The sequence below is a fragment of the Uloborus diversus genome, chromosome 7, assembly GCF_026930045.1.
Source record: "Uloborus diversus isolate 005 chromosome 7, Udiv.v.3.1, whole genome shotgun sequence".
NCBI classification, from domain to species: Eukaryota; Metazoa; Arthropoda; class Arachnida; order Araneae; family Uloboridae; genus Uloborus; species Uloborus diversus.
Genome location: NC_072737.1, coordinates 64692819 through 64712630, shown reverse-complemented (window position 1 = coordinate 64712630; position 19812 = coordinate 64692819). Strand labels below are relative to the sequence as shown.

Sequence of the window (19812 nt, the reverse complement as noted above, 5' to 3'; positions counted from 1 at the left end):
GCCATAACTCAACTACAAGTATAAATTTAAACATGTCCAGTTTCTTCACTGCAACATGCATTACGCATTGATGACAGCATATTTGAGTAACGATATAAATGTTTCGTTGCTAACTTTGGATGATTTTTTGATAAAAATATGAACGAAGCATGGTTACAATGGATTTTACTTTTTGTTTTTTGCGCCAACTTCAAAAATTATGTTTAAAAGTATAATCGATGGTGTTTCAAGAATAAAATTATTTTTCACTTTTTAGAGCAATTTTGAAGTTTGTTCTATTTTTTTTTTCAAAATTTTTTTATTTCATTCTTTTTAGTGTAAATGTAGATATTTCAGTAAAAGTAAGAAGTTACCTAGTAAGAAGTTCGGCTCTATATCACTGTATTGCTTTAGAAAAGTCTTTATTCAAAATTGTCATTACAATTACTATTAATGTTACTGTTATATGGCACCAAACTTTTATAACAATGAGTTTCATATTGTCGCGTAGATGAAGATAGCGAAGACAATGTGAAAGTCAAATGAAGCGAATACTCGTTAGTCTCAACTCGAGATCTTTATTCAGAACCACGAATGAACGTTACATCTCCTTATATACAACTTGAGAAAGTGCTGGAACTTTCCAGACTTAGAAAGATACAGAAAATAATTGACCATTCGAGAAAATACGGGAAACAGTAGAAACGAAATTTTTGTAAAATTCACTTTGTCCTAGTCGGGATTTGAACCCGGGTCGCTCGTGTGGGAGGCGAGAATTCTACCACTGGGCCACCGTTATCCACGGATGAAGAGTGCGAACTTCGCTACAATATCATTTTAATCATTTAATAGGGAAATTGCATAAAATTTACTGTTTTTTTGCCCATAACTTTTTTCTAAAGAACAAATATGATCAAACAAAGTAATGGGACCTAAGTTGAGCCATCCCCTATCTATTAAAAAAAGAATCATCAAAATCGGTTCACTAGGTGACACGCTATGAGTGGACCAAAAAAAAAAAAAAAAAAAACATACATACGGTATGAACTGATAACCGCCTCCTTTTTGAAGTCGGTTAAAAATAAAATGAGAAAAATGGATTTAAAAGGCGTAACCATGGAAACACAATAAGTTTAAGAATTGAAAATGAAAAAGATGAAAATAAACAAATATGGATTCAAAAAGCGTTACCGTGGAAACGCAAAATAAAATGGTTAAAAACTTGAATAGGGAACAGATTTTTGAACTTCATTTAATTCGCTTGTAACTTTTTTTCTAATGGAGATAGAGGGTTAAACTTTCGACCTTAGGTCGAAGTAGATCTGGAGTAAAAAAAGCAGCTCTATCCAATGCTGTCAAAAAGAAAACTGTGGGACAATTCCTTCACTTTTTATTGATGGATTTAATGAAGAAAGTAGTGCCTAAATTTTAGCTAGCCCAAAAAAAATTCGAGCTAAAAACGTAAAAAACGCCCTCTGAAATTAAGTTAGAGCATTGGAACAAATTGCGTAGAACGCGAAAAATTCTTCACTTTCCTACGATATATAATATTATTATTTGCGAGTAATTTTTCACCCCCATATTCGGGAATTTATGTGAAAATTGGGCCTAAATTGGAATAAAATAAGAACTATTCATCAAATTGTTTTCGAACTGGCCTGCAAACCTTCTCAGGACTTAAAAGAACAATCTGTGAAAATTTCAGCAAAATCGGCCGGGTAGTTCTCGAGTTTTGCGAGTTCAAACACACAGACGCTTTTTGGAGACATCATTTTATACTATGTAGAGATATTAACATTTTCCAAAATTTTGGGTGAAAATATTATTATTATTATTTTTAAATATTTACTTTTATTTTTAGTTAAAGTTTAGGTTCAGATCATAAAAATAAATCAGAAAAACATGCATGAAAAATTTTACGGAAATACATAAACTTTCTAAGATATCATGCTCGCAAAAAAAAAAAAAAAAAAAAGAAACAAGAAACCGGCAACTGAGAAAGAGACTTAAACAGCTGCTGTAAACATAAATATCTATGGGGAATGTTTACGCATTTTCACGATGACTTGAAAAGTTTTTTGCGTATGATAATAAATAAGGTAGTATCAAATTGTTCAGAATTAAATTATGCATAACATATATTTTTTCCAGAAAATCGAAAATTTTGAAGGTTAAGGGTCCTTAGACCCTTAGGGAATAGGGAGAAGAACTTACCAGGTTGAAGTTTTTCAGTTACAATGTGCTCTAACATTGGAAATCTATTTTATCTAATTTGTAGCCAACAAGTTGCTGTGAAAAATATCATATTATCAATATTTCTGCAGAAGATATATTTAATGAATATGATTAGTTTTATACACACGTGAAGCTATTTCTTTTTCCTCATTTTGTTAGTTTATATTCTTCATTACTTTTTACACCAGACTTTATATTTTACAAAAACAAGAAGAGTTAAGGAGGAAAAGATGGGAAGTATTTTTTTAAAGATGATTTCATGCATACGAACTTCAATAATTGCATTTGGGGCAGTAAGAAGCAAAGAGATGTAAGCGGATTTTATAAAGTTTTTAATAAAACATGTTCAAAGTTCAGATCCTAGGTAGGCTTTCATTCAATTTTTTTTTTTTAAATCATGTGTAGCAGCCCCTACCAGGGCTACACTAGTACCATCTCTTGCCCAAAACCAGAAAAGAGATTCTCTTACTACTTGTACTGATTATCTTCAATTTTTACTATCGCAATCCAGTTGAAAATAAATCTGCTTTACTTGATGTACATTTTTATCACTCTAAAATCTAAATTAGAATAGCAGGTTAATTGTTACTCAATGGGCATTGTTTAAAATTTTAAATTGATTTCAGTTGTGAAATGAAACTTAATTTCATACGAAATATTGATCCTACTTATGGCTAGATTAGTCAAAAAATTTTTTGTTGAATTTAATTCATTTATGAATGAAACACTTTTTATTGACTCTAAAACGTTTCCTGAGCGGGGCTCAAACCCTTTCTAAAATAATCGATTCAAATAATGATAACAATTCTTGACTGCAAAAATTAATTTTCTTTTCCTTGTTTTCCCCATGTTATCTAGAAAAAAAATATTTAATTTTATGTTTTTCAAGTCCGGTGGATTCATCTTAATATGGGGTGAGGCTCTCGAGGGAAAATATTTTTAGGTGATATCTGTAGTATGGCTCGTGTTACCAAAAGAAGATAACGAAAATCCTTCTTTCGATAGCATGATTAAGGAACATAACCTGCCGGTAATCAGCTTTGTAAGTCGAAATATGCTCTTATCAATTGCCGAAAACCGAATTATTGGATCATAGTAGCTGCTGCGTAATAGTTATCAGCGACAGATAATTGCGAAAAGCGTTTTCTCGATCAAAAGATTACGAGATGTAATCTGTCCACAATTAACTTAAGATTACAAAATCGAAACTTATCAAGACATTGCCGAAATCTTAGAAAAGCATTTTAGCAAATTTTACTAAGTTAGAAAAATATTTTCTTATTTACCCAATAGTTTACCGATGAGTAAGCGATCTACGCATAGAGTTCGATCAAGCCGAGGTGATGCCTAGGTCATTGTAAAACTTTGTGCCCCTCTCACAATAAAATCCACACATTTTCAAAGTATTAGTTTCCAAAAAAAAGGGAAAAAATGTAAGAAATTTACCCTGTTTTGGTGCCCAAAAAATTTTAGTGCCAAATTCCACGGATCATCAGGACCGTGCGTTATTCAGGCTTTGGAACGCGTATCTTAATTTCAGAGTTTACTGAAACCACAGATTAAGGAAATTATAGTAGGAGAAAACCTAACCTGGCAGCATTATGAAAGCTCTGCAGATCTTAACCACAACATTACAACCAAGTTAAGTTTGCCTCAACTATAAATGATTTTGACTATAAAATGATGCAGGATATGTCTTAAAAGACAAAATTAGCTTTCGATACTAGTCATAGAGTGACTAAGCGAAAAATAGAAGTTATAAAAACTATCTTTCGATCGCTACCCTATACAAAAACTAATTCAATGACCTTAAAACGTACGAAAGGCATTTAGCAATTAGAAAAATCTTTCCCACCAAAATGAAGTAGACTTAGTTATTAAAAATATATTACTTTCATTAATTCATGTGATGATGATCATTAATTTCAACAGAACAATTATTGTTAAGCACTTTGATTAAGAAAAAAGCGATACTAATGAACGATACTAATGAAATTATTTAAACCGTCTATTGACGCAGTCACCTTAAGTTGGTACAAATAAAACCGAAAAACTCTTGAAAAGAATCATTGGATGGGTCCAGATTGAAATATAATTTTGATTTAATTTACTTCTATAAATACATTTTCTATTTATAAGCAGCAAAAATTCGTGTTCTTAGTTTGATCAATATGAATAACCAGCTCAGTTTTAATTGTTTGTTTTGTATCTAGAAGGATAACATTTTACTAGATAAATATTCAGATTTTCAACAATGCCATTTATGAAAAGTTTTTGGGGCATTAATGTTTCACAAATATTCGAAACAGATTCATTGCATAGCCCTCTGATTGTTCTGTTCATTAATATGTAAAAAAAAAAGTATATTATGCATTGATGTTATAACTAACTTGATTTTTCTGTGTGTATAGGTGGGGTGGGGGGGGGGGGAGGGCACAAGGAAACTTTTGCCCCTGGCGCCGCACAGTGGTTCAAGGGCGGAAAAAATAGCCATTTTTAAGTTTTAAGATAAAAAATATTTCATGCCGTAATTACTTAGTCCTTGAGTTGTAGTAACTTACTCCATATGAGTTTTTTGAAAAAAAAAATCGTTTTTACAAAAATAAGCCGAGATTGTTGAACAATTATGTTTTTACTTTTTTCGGACGTACGCCTTATACTTCAGTTTTAATTCATTCGTTCAATAAGGAGGACTAAAATTTAATAAAAGTCATTTCTGATTGGTTTTTCACACTTATAGGATGCATATTACATCGTAATTAAAAATTCATCAAAATTGAAAACTACCTGAAATAAAAAAAACATTATTTTCTGAAAAATATAATGAAAAGTATTGTGGAATATACTTTTATCGGCGGCTTCCGGTGGGCTAAAATTTACATATATCAATAGTTTAATCCTTTCTGTAAAGAAAAAACATTTTAACTGCGACCACCTAAGACTGCAGTCGTGGCAGATGTTTTTGTTTGATCTTCGCTGTTTATGAATACCAATATAGCATGTTAGAAAATAACTCGTAACGGTATGACGGGGGTAAATTACTTTTTTATCAAAGAAATTGGTCATCGAATTTGACATGCTCCAGACTAACGTATGTCACAGTTTCAATACTTTGCAGGAGATCCTAAAAACGTTTGTTTACTGTTTCCGAAAGTTAGGGCTTTTGAAACATTTATCAATAAATATAGAGGATTTTTTAAAAACAGATTTACGTTGTTATGGCTTAATGCGGAGCATTATTCTACTTGCAATGCAATAGTAACCTGAAAATAACAATTTTCGGACCCGTTTGGCTTTAAAGAAGATACATATGAGAAAGAAATTTTTAAAACTCATACAGAATTCTATATAAAAAGTCAAATAACCATTTTGTTCATAAAACAATAAAATTAGAAAATCATTAAAAGTTTGAAATTTCTGATTTCCTTTTCGAAATCATTCTAGTATAAAGCTGTTCTCAGTTTGTCAACATTGCCAGAAAATATTGTTCAAGGGTATCAATTGCAATAAATAAACCTTGCGTGTGGCATACGACTGTTTTTATTTATATTTTTCACTAAAAACAGAAATGAATTTGAACTACAGAGAAACCCCGATTTCACGTTTCTCAGAGGCCTGAATCAAACATAAAATACATAAAATATGGGAAAACATCAATTCAAATCAAAAAACCTAAAATATGGGAACAATCAGATAAGGAATCAAAAATATCTTTAAAAAAGGTTGCTTACATTATTGTACACACCATTATTGTACACACCAGTTCAGATCATTGCTTCTCAACCTTTTTTACTTTGCGGCACACTTAAGAAATTTCTAGATCAACGGGGCACACTGAACTTAATTTCGCAATGGTAATATAGAAATCTTTTTATTATTAACTGGTAAAAAGACGGGGGGCGGGGGGACTTTTTCATATGAATAAAACAATTATAACAAACGTAGTATATTTAAATTTATTTAGAAAGCACAAGTATTTCGAATGTATTGAGGTTGATAATAAACAACAAAACTATAGCTATTTACAGAAAATTATGCTTCATATGTTTCAAAATATTTCTGTCAAACATGTCATTGAAGTGCACACTTCAGCTAAACAATTTATCAAATAATGTTTCAAAAAAGAAGCAAGTAAGAAGCTAAAACCAAGCGCCTAACTTCCGTTTGACACTAATTTTTGCAAAAGCGTTTGATGTTCGACTCTATGCTGGAAAGAGCTACACGTTCTTGATCCAGGCTCTTAAGAGATGATCTCTTACTGTTTTTTTATAAGTGCGAAAGCTGAGAAGCTGAGTTCGCAAAGATATGTAGTCGAAAATGGTAGCAGCACATCAATAGCAAGACAAGAGATAGTGGGCTACTCATTTTTAACCAGCAACCAAAATTCGTCCTGAGGCACTTCGCTCAACTTAAGTTTAAGAGTACGGTCGCTTTTGAGGTTCATAAATTCTTCTCGCTCCTGCGGATGCATCAGTTAACGACCTTTCAAAGAAAGGTCGTTAACTGATGCATCCGCAGATGAAGAGAATGGATCGCGAATCCAGTCATAATGTTCCATATTACTATTCTTAAAATAGTGCTTAAACTTGTCCTGAAGTATGACTAAATGTTCTGCCACCACATTCAGCAGCTTTTCTTCCATGCCATTCTCTTCACATACCATGTTGGCGGTCCCTTTGAACAAGTCCATAAGGAGCCTCGAAATACTTCTTCTCTCCACATCTGAATCTTTAATTTGAACCCGTTTGGCTTGTCCATATATGTAACCCGAATACTGTCCTTGCATTTTCCGGTTCAATTCGTTAAGATTTTCAAAAATGTCAGTCATATACGCTAGTTTTGCCAGCCAATATTTGTCTTGCAACAAACTTTCGTACTACATTTCGTTTTTAAAATCAAAAACTGAAGTACCTCGTCCTTCAATTGAAAAATTCTTGATAGTACCTCACCACGCGAAAGCCAGTGAATCTCTATATGAAGAAGTAGGGAGTGGTGATCTGCCCTCATTTCTTCACGGAGAAAAGGGGAGAATTACGCGGTCTCAATTTTATGACATTCACGATTTTCACGACTTCAGCCAAAGTTGACTTCAGCTCATCTGATAAGTTCTGCCATGAGAGTTTCACGATGGAGGAAACAGTGTATGGTTTTAATTTCTATTTTACTAAGTCTCAGAACCGAGCTTTGAGAAACTACGATAAAAGGAAATTAGTATCGGAACCGGAGAAGAGGAAGACAAAAGCTAAAGCTGGGGCTAAAATTCCTAGGGGAGAGCACGATACTCCCGTTTGCGAAAGATGTAGAAAAAAAATCTGTATAATCAGTTGATTTCGCGGAAATTAAAATCCGCTTTCAAAAACTGAAAGTAATAGGATCACAACGACTCGAGGCGAATTCGGGCGTTTAGGTTGAAAATAGTAATAATGAGTTATTGAATCCAAAGTAAATACAGCATCTTCCAGGATTGGAACACTTTGCAAAGTTTTTTTCTGGTCTTTATGATTCAAAAAATAGTCTTTCACTATTATTAAGCTCTTAAATGCAGTATTGAAAGAAGAGACGAGTTGTGTTTCCTCTTCTTCTTGTTCATCTTTATTGGCGGCAGAAAAATCCATAAGGTCAGCTACGGATGGAGCAGAAGCGTTTCTGTTTTCATGGATTAACTTTCAATAGAGTGGATTATGTTTAAAAATGCTCAGAGGGAAACAGTTTTCTTAATTTTAAAACTTTTTTCTATTTTTTTAAACTGCCAAGGGAAAACGTTAAATGCGGGAAATTCATAAATAACAAACTTTCCATCCAGGTTAAATTAATATTATTAGTGTACGGAAAAACTGGGACCTGATGATAAGAAACGTAAAATGTGGGGAAAACGTAGATTAGAGGGATTTAAAATCGGGGTTTCGCAGTGAATACGATCAGCAAGCATGAAGATAAATATTACCATACAACAATTTTAACAATTTTCCAAAGCATTTTTTGAGAATATTCAAAGTTATTAAATTTTTTCCACTTTTTTGTCGTTTTGAGCCAAAGTGCGCCGTTAGCTCTTCGGACGGCCCTGATGGCGACCATTGAGACAAACTGAAGCCATTGAGACAAATTTTTGTCTGCATTGCAGCAATCTAATTTCCTCAGTCACAGATAGTAAAAGCCGATTTGACAGTTACGTTCAAAAAAATGTAATTAACTTTACGTTACAATTTTTTTTACAATTATTTTCAGTACATGAAATGATTTTTAGTACTATTTTAAAGAATTAATTATATTCTTAAGTGAATTCAGACTTCCACTTAATGGTGCTCCTTAAAATACAATCCATCCCTCACTGCCTTAAATCGAATAGTAATTGCTACTCGGGCTTGGTGATCCGAGTGGTATTCGTAATAATTACAATAACAACAAATAAAGGTACTTTTTTCAAACTTGATTCTATATGATACTCCATACCAGGGCTCCCTACCCTACATGTAGTTTAATCGGTTGGATGGACAACCTTATTAAGGTTTACTCGGTTTCTTGATCCACCCCAGGAAGAAAAACTGTACATAAAGAATTAATCCAATGCCCTTGGGGTAAAACTTGATTCTTTAGCTAGAGTTTGGCTTTATCGAAAAATTAAAAAGGAAAATTCAAATGTCTTCAGTAAATTTGTGGACCGCTTTGAAAAGAGTCCCTTGAAAATTCCACTTTTTAAAAAATCCTTGAAGATCTATAACTCCTGAAAAAATGGAAATAGTACTTGGATTTGATGATGGACCTAAAGGTTGCAAATTTTTGGAGCTATAATGTGTTTTTGGATAGTAAAATGGTAAAAAAAAAAGAAATACTCCCGGTGACACTTCACCTTTGTTATCAAATTTTTTTTCGCGTATTTAGAATATTTTTTATTTGTAAAGATCTTTACACTGCTATTTTAAATTTCCCAACCTATCTTTGATAAGCTCTCTAGGTCATATAGTACTGTTGATTTCTTCACACTTAAATGATTTTAAGAAAAAATGGGGAATTCTTGTCTGTTTCTTACTTTCCAAAAGTGTCTTAGTGGAAAGTAAACTCCTATTTTTTTTTTTTTATTTGAGTACCTGTTTAACAGTATATTTTTCATTAAAATTAATTTTCGTTCTAGATTTTTTCACTCTTGACTGCTATAGCTTGAACACAGAGAGATGAACCGGAAGCGGAAAACTTCATTTTTTGTAATAGCTTGGGTTAAGGCCCCTGTATATACGAGCCGGCGCATCAGCTTAAGATCAGCCTTTTTGTATCGGAGCGCGAGTTTGATTGGTTGTCTTTTCTGGCGATTGTTCGCGTTTGGTGATTGTTCAATGTGAGCGATTATTAGCGGTACGTGAATTGTTTATTAAATAAAGTATTATTTTCGGCAAATTTGGCGAAATCCGAAACTGTGCTGTGGTAACCCCAAGCAGTGCAATAATGAAAAATCCGATCCAAAATGGCTAAACTTAAGCTGATGCGTCGGCCTGTCTATATAGCGGCTCTAGCTTGGGTTAGCTAGATCGCACGAGCAATAAAAACTTCACTATTAGCGCGTTCTCGTTGATTACAAAAGGAAGTGTTTGGTTTCCTCTTACAGTTCATCTGCAATCTCACGGTGGTCAAGCTATATTCTAATCTTCAGTTTTTTCTTCTATTGCTTACTAAGGGTTCTTAAGGTGTTATCTCGTGTCTAATACCATCTTCAGCTGGAAGGATCTGGAGTTGTTTTGTATTTTAAAATTACTGTAGTGGAAAAAAAATCTGTGTAATGGATGTAGCCGTCGTTCATCACTCAAATAAGCTTTTGCGGCCAAAAAAAGTTAAATAAATAAATAAAATAAATACATTAATTTAAAAAAAAATGTAGATGTGTTGCATGATTTGAGTTTCGGAAAGATCTGTTTAGTTCACTAGAAAAGATTATATGCATAAAAAAAGTTCTTGTGGTGTTTTCTCAAAATTAGTTGTTTGAAATACATTTTTCATCAAATTAAAATGTGTGCACTTGTGAATTGAAATTAAGCTCTGAAATAATTATTAAGTTTCAATTTTTTCTGTTTAAACTTTTCTCTGCCAATTGAAGTGAATATTTCAAATTTCGCAGCATTAAATTTCAACATGCTGAAACCTCAAACAATTCAAAGGCTGCGTGCCCCCTTAAAGAAGACTCTGAAAGCGGCTTCGAAATCTCAGTCGACGGCAGCCTCTGTCAAGGTAGGCAGTTCCGAGGCTCCACTCTACTACTTAAACTCTCAGAAAGTCATGGATCGGGAGTACAAATACGGAGCTCACAACTACAAGCCTCTTCCAGTAGTCATTCATAAAGCAGAAGGTAAGAGGAAACATTTTAGCTTTCCCCCCAAATTCTTATGTAGGTACTATTAGTTACTTGGGCTTGTAAATGCCTTGCTGAAATTGCAAGGCTAAAACAGTTCATGTAAAGAGAATCGGCGTGTCAAGGCCGAATAACTTCCCCCCTTCTGATTGTCAGGGTTACGGCGCAATGAACTTCTCCCCACGTTGCTTCTGCAAATGTTAAGTGTTGAAGAAACCAGGGCTGTGGAGTCGGAGTCGGACTGATTTTGGAGTAAAGGAGTCGGAGTCGTTCAAAAACATGCCGACTCCGGGTTTCTTTTTTTTTTCTTATTTTCACTGACTTTCCTTGCATTTTTTAAAAAACTAACTACCAATTCATTTGATTACATGTAAAAAGACCTATTAATAAGAAAATCACTGTAATTGTGGCAACCAGCTGGCTTGATTGCTTATCGAACTTTCTGTAAGACTACTTACGCCGTCTCATAGTTAACTTTTTTTTTAACTTGATTTAACTGATAGCAACTGTCGGCAAACAGTTTTGTTGCCTAACATTTTCTGAGTAAACCCTTTCTAAGAAAAATAATATATTTTTACCTCGATCTCAGTTATAAAATAGTAAAAGGAGTGTATGTGTCGCTTGACCAAGTCGGGAACTTTGAGGATGCTTGGTAAATTCAAATAAGTGTTGGTACGAAAACGCAAGTCCAAATGATCCGATAAAATATAAATGTTTTTTTAGATCTAAAGACTTTATCTAAGACACAGCTTGGTTATGGCTAAAAAGTACAAAATAAAATCAGTACATGATTTATTGGTTACAACACTCAATGATTGTAGTTAATCCTAAAATTTTCATTTTAAGGTTAATTCTAGAGCTGTCAGAAAAATTAAAAATTGAGCCAATAAATGTTGGTACTGTAAAAGCTATTCGTACAAAGCTGTATACCACCACACTTTGTGTAAATCTTGCTCCAGAGGTACATGTACCCGACCTCTCCCCGCAGTATAGTGTGCAATATTGTCGTTGAAATTTCTAAGGTGAAATTCAAGATTTATTATTGGGAAGGTTTTTCAGAATTAAAGTATTTCAATTTTATAAACTCTGAAATGAAGTTGAGGTGTCACCCGGGGGGGGGGGGGGGGGTCTCTCTCAAGAAAAGTTCTTTGACTCAGTAAAAAGTTTGTTTTTTCTCACAAGTTACAGCTTTCAAAAATTGAAAGCACATGATTTGATCAGCATCTATTTGTTAAACAGTAAAGGGGAGCAAATTATTCCTTTTCATTTTTTTAAAATGGGATTTTAAAGTCATCTCACTTTAGAAATACCAACTATTGGATAATTTGATTTTCAAATTGAATTTATATCGTTATATGTGCCGTAGGGTTCAATAAAATACAACATGAAAATTTCATAGAAAGGAATTAATATTTCCATCTCTGTTTAGGGGTTTTCCCCCTTCCTATGAGAGGGGATTTGAAAAAATAAAGTCGGAGTCGTTTCAAAATCCAGGAGTCGGAGTCGGGTCATTTTTCTTTTGACTCCGCAGCCCTGGCAGAAACAAAGTGGGGGAAAAGTTCATAGTGACAACCAGAGGGGGAAAAGAATGGAGAGTGGGGGAAGTTATTTGACCTTAACACGCCTATTCTCGTTACAAAGACTGTAACAGTTATTCAAAAGTAGTCTTAGAAAATTAAATTTAAACGAATATAGAACACAGAAAGAATCAAAAATACACCAAGGCTAAATCAGACCCAGCAGTTGCATAGACCTTCTGACACATCCCAAGTTTTTCTATTTAACTGTTCACTTCATTTATTTAGTGGATTTTTTTTCCATTTTATTCGTCTTATTTAATGGTTTTTTTTTTTAAATTTAAAAACTAAACGTTAAATTTTAAGCTTCAACAATATTTATTTTGGCAACGTTATGTGAGCAAAAAGGAGCTTTGTTTTGACCAGTTGGGCGAAATTTTTTGAAAATCAACCGTGACAATCACCTTTATCCGAGCTTTCGTTGTTATTTCAAAATAAGAATGGTGGGTTAGAACACCACGGCCATGTAGGTCTAATAAACTATTTAGTTTGACCTTTACGGCAGTAACCAAGCGAAAGTAGAACAGAATATGGTGAAAAGAGAAATCTTGTTTTAGGTATAACTTTGGAAGTAAAATTTATACCTTTCGCTGGATGGGGGGCGCAAGATCTATTTTTGGAGCATTTTCAATCTCGGAGCTTTTAGTGCACTATAGCAAGTCAACGACAACTCGACAACCGTTAAATGTTGCTTTGGCTCATCACGTCAGCATCACGAAATCTAGACTAATATTATAAAGAGAGAGAGGGCGAATTTTTGTATGTTTATGCTCGAGGTAATCTCTGGAACCAGTGTAGCTATTTGAAAATTCTTTCACAACATGAAAGGTGCATTCTTACTGAGTGACATATTAGGCTATAAATTATGCATGTATGAACTTATACTATTTTTTTAAACCAATAGTTTGTCTTCGCTACCAGTTTATCAATTTTAAGTCGCAGAATGTTAGTGCATCAAATTTTATTCAAATGAACTATAAGTGGGATTCGTTTCGAGTAAATTTCTTTTTGAATTCAAGCAATGCAAATAAACGATATTAATCTGTGATTCTAAAAGTTGTAATTTTGCATGCATTTTGGGCTACCCTTTGAGGTTATTTATCTATACTAATGTTATAAAGAGAAGGGGTTTATTTTGTATGTTTATATGTTCCTGGTAATCTCCGGAACCGCTGCACCTAAGCAAAAAAATTCTTTGTATGAAAGGCATAAACTTGCACAGTGGCATCTATACTAATTTTATGAAGAGAGAAAGCAGTTTTTTGTATGTTTATATGTTCCGGACAAGATTGATACATGATCGCAACCAACTAAATGAGTACGTTTCCAATCACGCAACCAAATTAGTAACCAATCAGCGACTCAACTGTGATACCAAAACGCAAATTAATGTTAATCGGCATACCCGGTGGAACTGAGAAAAGTTTAATAAATTTAACAAAAATCAACAGGCAGACTGGGTATGTAGTTTTTTTCTTTTTACTTAATTACAGCAAGTTTAGTTAGTGGTCGAAAAACCGACCACTCCAGATTTAAACTACATTCTTTGAATGTCCCTCTTCAGAAAGACTCCATTCGTTTCATAAGAAAAAAATGGGACATTTGGATAGCGTCTTCAAAAGGTCTGCTCCATAATGTATTACGGATGTTCGATGAGCCACTGTTTGAATATAGAAGCCGGGGATTCTAAAAGAAATAAAATATTAAGACAACATTGAGAGAGGTGCCACTGCCATCTTCGCTTTTTTCCCGGTGACTCTTACCAAACTATTCTTGTATGTAATTCCCTTGATGAACGCATGCAGATTTATTTTAAGCCTGTTTAAAATCGTCTCTAGGAACTCTGTACGTTCTCAGAATCTTAAGAACACATTTAAGAGCCCATATTCATTCTATTAAAATTAAAGGCGGTATTCCAATAATTTCGTTGCAAAACTTTAATTTGTCTTATGTATGCAAAAAAATCTGCATAATATTAATTTAAGACGGATAATTTTTCAACCCGAACAAGTTCGGGACGGGTTCCTAGCATGTCATAATTTATTATATTTGGTTATCAGGAGGAGCATTGGGTCTGTTATTACGTTCCAAAGTTTCTCTTGGTGGACTCTGGCTCTGGTCATACAGCTCCTTTTGTAGGGTATTGGAAATATTTACTGCGGGGGGGGGGATCTCGACTGTATTTGTGCCGCTGCATGGATGCTTTTTGCGATGTAAAAGCGCTCATTTATATTTGGCTTTTAGAATTCATTGTCTCTAGGAGACTTTTTTTTAAAGTGAAGTGGTGAATCTCTAAGTGTTTGAAGAACAAGCTCTAGTTTCATTGCGTCACGACCTTGTCCTTCATCTTCATTTATTCAACTGAATACTACAAGGAAGGTAAACAAGGCGAACAGGCGAGTTTCAAGGACGCCATCATTTCCGCGTCGGACAGCTGACAAGTGTGCTGTGCCGTGCGGGCAAGAAAGCTTCATACGTTCTTTAACATTTGCTACTGTGTGAAATTAATTTAACTGGAAAAGAAACATAACTTCTTTTTACTTTGATAAATCATTGCGTTCAACGGCAACAATAGTGGTACTTCTGAGAAGAAAACTGTACTATGCTTTTTTTTTGCACAAGCTTGTTTGATTCATTTCCGATGAAAATAAAGTATGAAACAAAAGTCCAATTCCAACATTTCTCTATTGTTAGAGTGAAATCGAAAACGCATTTCTTCAGACATCTCAAAAACTGATTTCTGCAGATACCGCCCTTTGCCTTACCACGGTAGAATGCTACTTTTGATTGATTCATTCTCATAACTTCAATTCTACAATACGTTCAAAACATTTATGATCTTTTGCTGACTATTTTTTGCAGTCTGAATATGCATAGTTTGATTTTATTGGTTAAACCGATCGTTTGTACTAGAGCTGCTATATAGATAGGCCGACGCATCAGCTTAAGTTTAGCCATTTTGGATCGAATTTTGCATTGTTGTGCTGCGAGGTTTACCAGAGCAAAGTTTCGGGTTTCGCCAAATTTGCTGAAAATAATACTTTATTTAATAAACAATTCACGTGCCGCTGATAATTGCTCACAGTAAACAATACTCAAACGCGACAACCGCTCATACACGCACTCTGATCCAAAAAGGCTGATCTTAAGCTGATGCACCGGCTCGTATATATAGGGGCCTTAGTTTGTACTATTGGTTAAATCGGTAGTCTTATATGCATCACTACGCACCAGTTAGAAAAGTTACTTTGCTCGAGTTTTGGGACAAGAAAGAACTTTGAATTAGGATTTTTAATCAATAATTATGACATTTTAAAAAACTTTTTGAAATGTACCAGCAATGTCACCGGTGTTGAGACTCATTCATTATACGCATCTGAAAACGAAGTGTACATCTTAGCTTCTTTTAACCTAGTGGTTTTAATAAGCTGCCGTAACTTCATCGCGCTCCAATCTCCCCAAACAATGTCATTGCTAGCGAGCACCTTTCTGTATAACATACTCGTATTTTTGTATTGCTTAATGCATATTAGCCGGCATGTCGGGAAAAAAATGCGAGGTAGACCAGCATGCCGAAAAATTCGAATTTTCTGGCATGCCGGAAAATTCGAGGTTTATTTTGCTACAATAAAAAGGCAAATTTCCCCTTCCAGTTCCAATTGTGTATTGCATATAATATGTGCTTGCTATTTATGGTAGGTCATTATTGACGGATTTAATTTTTGCCAATAAAGTAATCAATTCAGAAGCAATCATTGTTCCTGCGATTCGTTCATAATTGTTTTAAATAAATTATTTTAGGTTCCTTTTAGAGAGACGAGTTTAGTTTTTATTTATTGAACAGCTATGGTAATTTTTTTAGTACCGGCTTAGGGGCATCAACTTACTGCTTAAATGTTTGCTTTAGGAAAAGACCAGGCAAGTATTTGTGAAAATTTGGTGATCCCCGAATTTTGCGGCATCCCGGTGAATGCGGGGTAATGCAGTATCTACCAGTAGACAAATTAATACGAAATTTACGAAGACTAAAAATTTCACAATCGTTTGTCTAATAGTAAAGCTACTTACTAACTTAACTCTAGGCTCTCAAATTTCGCTCGAAAAAACATGAAATTTCAGAAAATAAGAGATGGGGATAAAAAGTCAGAATTTGTCCAGCATTGTTGGAAGTCCAGTCACACACATATACTTTTAAGTCCAAATGAAACCATGTCTCTTTAGTTAACCTGTCTCATCTTTACTAATAATAAAGCTGAAAGTGTGTGTCTTTGGATCTCTGTCTGGACGACAGTTACGCACATAGCGCCTAGACCGTTCGGCCGATTTTCATGAAATTTGGCACAAATTAGTTCGTAGCACAGTGGTGAGCACCTCGAAGCGATTTTTCGAAAATTCTATTTTGTTCTTTTTCTATTCCAATTTTAAGAACATTTAACCGAGGAAATTACCATAACGTGGACTAGCAAATTACCATAACGTGGACGAGCAAATTACCATAACGTGGACGAGCAAATTACCATAACGTGGACGAGCAAATTACCATAACGTGGACGAGCAAATTACCGTAACGTGGACGAGCAAATTACCGTAACGTGGACGAGCAAATTACCGTAACGTGGACGAGCAAATTACCGTAACGTGGACGAGCAAATTACCGTAACGTGGACGAGCAAATTACCATAACGTGGACGAGCAAATTACCATAACGTGGACGAGCAAATTACCATAACGTGGACGAGCAAATTACCATAACGTGGACGAGCAAATTACCATAACGTGGACGAGCAAATTACCATAACGTGGACGAGCAAATTACCATAACGTGGACGAGCAAATTACCATAACGTGGACGAGCAAATTACCATAACGAGGACGAGCAAATTACCATAACGTGGACGAGCAAATTACCATAACGTGGACGAGCAAATTACCATAACGTGGACGCGCAAATACCATAACGTGGACGCGCAAATTACCATAACGTGGACGAACAAATTACCATAACGTGGACGAACAAATCACCATAACGTGGACGAACAAATCACCATAACGTGGACGAACAAATTACCATAACGTGGACGAACAAATCACCGTGACATGGGCGAGCAAATGAACGTTGCAAATTATCGAGAAATTCCTCATTCATTATTTGTAAATATACAGGCGAAACCAAGTGACTTTTTAATTTTCTAGTACGGGCAAAGCCGTGCGGGTACCACTCGTTACCATATCATAAAGCGGGACGCATCATACAAAATGTATGATTGATGGTGAGGATACGTAGTGAGAAAATGTTTTGGGTCATAACTTCCAAATAAAATTAATAAATCATTTTAAAACTCTTCACCTCAGATTTATTGACTGTTGATACTTGACCATGAAATTCATGTTCTTTTTTTTCTCAAAGCTGTTTCATTATTATTGTAAAAGAAAATAGATTACAATAACGTTGCCTTAGACAAGTTTGTTTTCATGAATGATAGTTATTTTTAACTTATTAAATGCATTGTTCGTTTCTCATCACTTCCGCTTGTACTATTATCAGGGTTCATACTTCTGACTGCCAAAGCGTTTCCTTCCCCCTTTAGGCCTGAAAGAATATTGAATGAAAATAAAATTAAGGAAGACCGGATGGACGATAAAAGGCTCTCTAAGCCAGACGCACATCAAATAATAAACTTTTTAAAACTGCTTCGTGGAATTATTTTCCTTTGCTGCTTTTCGTTTATCCAAAGAAAATTTAAAAATTAAAGAAAAAAAAAATGGAATAAGAAGTCCGGAAAAAATATATATGATATTTAGCGCAATGGACGGATAGAGATTTTGAATTCGGAAACTAAATTACTCGGAAAAGCAAAACAGAAAATAAAGAGAACTGTTTAGACTTGAATAATCAAGAATTGAATCGTGAACTTAAAAGTGAAAACTAAAACTTCAAAGAGATAAAAGGAAATAGTTGAAGTTCTTTATATAAAAGAGGTTGGTAATTTGTTTTCATAATGTTGTAGCATCGTTACATGAGTACTTGGAGAATGTTTCTTATTTACTTCGCATTTCAGCAAAATACACGTTTTACAAGCAAAATATATCCTTGATCTGTGGCTATACTTACACTTCTTACTTGTTATTTAATTTAATGCATTTTTTAAAACAACGTTAAAATAATCTATTCTTGTGACACCGGACCACTGAATAGTTAATTATATAAAAACTGTAACTATTTTAATAAAGCACATACAAATACGAACAATGAGAAGAAATATTCCTTGCTTATATCTTTTAGCATAAATTAGTAATGTTAAAAGGAGTTTTTCGTCATCACGTGCCCAACAGACTCAAAAACATCTTAGATTTCGCTAAGCACCCAATTTTTCCTTGTTAGTGCCTCTGGTTATTCTTATGTTTATTTTTGTGAATCTCTTCACAATGGGGTCGTGTCCAATATTTTAAAAGTATTTTTTTCTGAAAGAACATGCTTAAAAACATAGGATCTAACCATTTTTTAAGGAATTTGTTTAAGTTTAATATTTTTAGAAAATTACTTAAATCGGTGACATTTCATTGTTTACATTTCTTGTCAATGACATCACAAATGATGAAATGCCATTCTGTGTTGTCATTCACAGAGCAAAATATTTAATTCGCATCTTTACTCACGTATATTGGCAACGATAGGGTTGGTAGCAAGCGTAGAGCGCAATTTAATTCGCTTCTTGATTATCATAACGTGGAAACGCGGTACAAAGATGCGTCAAAAAGCATCATTTGTGACGTCATCTAGACCACGCCTTGTTTGAAAAATCGGACATTTAAAAAAATTAATTAAAGAATAACTGTTGGGAAAATGAAAGAATTTCTGGGTCCATGTTATTATTATTATTTTTTTTTTTTTTTGCTTATTCTATCAATTTCAGTGACTAAAAGTACTACTTTTGACTGAAGTAAACAACCCCATTGCAAACAACTAATTTGCATAAAAGTTTCAAATTTGTTTTTTAAATTAGACAATGCATTGAGCGGTAATGCCCGATAGGGAAGTTGCAACTTATTAAATGTTCATATTTTGGCTATTGCATATCGTTAATTGACCCTCAAAACTAAAAAATTCACCATCGCCGAATTTTAAAACACCGTGGTTGATTTTTAATGAATTTTTAAAAATCCACGCGCAAAAATGCGCTCTTCTGAAACGTCACGAGCCTACGTCACAGGGCGCGAATGGGCAGCCTTCCGCCGAAGATTCCTTGTTTTCGCTAGGGACATTTTGAGTGCGCTGATATTTTTATTTTTTAGAAATTCAATAATCCTTTTGAACACACTATGGAGGCCGGATTCGTTAAAGCACAATCTAAATAATCTTCCTCAAATAATATCAATGGTGAAATTCGAATATTTCCGAGAGGATGAGAGGTTTAATGTTCCAGAAACGCGAGGAGATAAGCCTTTTACGTTTCATCTTCGAAGTCGATGCACGTTCTTCGATTTCTCCCATGACATGGGAACCGGTTCGCTAGCGTTTCTCTCCTATCGGACGTCACTTCCTATGCCATCTGACGTCATAGGCGCTTGAACTTTAAAAATTAATTAAAAAAAAACTACTTATCGTATCGCAAAAATTTTTTCACCTATGATGTTCATACATGTTACTCTATCATATAAAAATAAAATTGAAAAATTGAAAACTTC

The 19812-nt window shown here is 34.2% G+C and overlaps 1 protein-coding gene across 1 annotated transcript in view; it reads left to right on the top strand.

Annotated features, from left to right (window-relative positions):
- Positions 1 to 19812, top strand: part of LOC129225949 (ornithine aminotransferase, mitochondrial-like) — a 45652-nt gene that overhangs the window by 4288 nt on the left and 21552 nt on the right. The window contains exon 2 of the mRNA XM_054860501.1: positions 10319 to 10546. Coding sequence (XP_054716476.1) covers positions 10333 to 10546 — 214 coding nt within the window. The 5' untranslated portion in view covers positions 10319 to 10332. The remainder of the gene's footprint in view (positions 1 to 10318; positions 10547 to 19812) is intronic.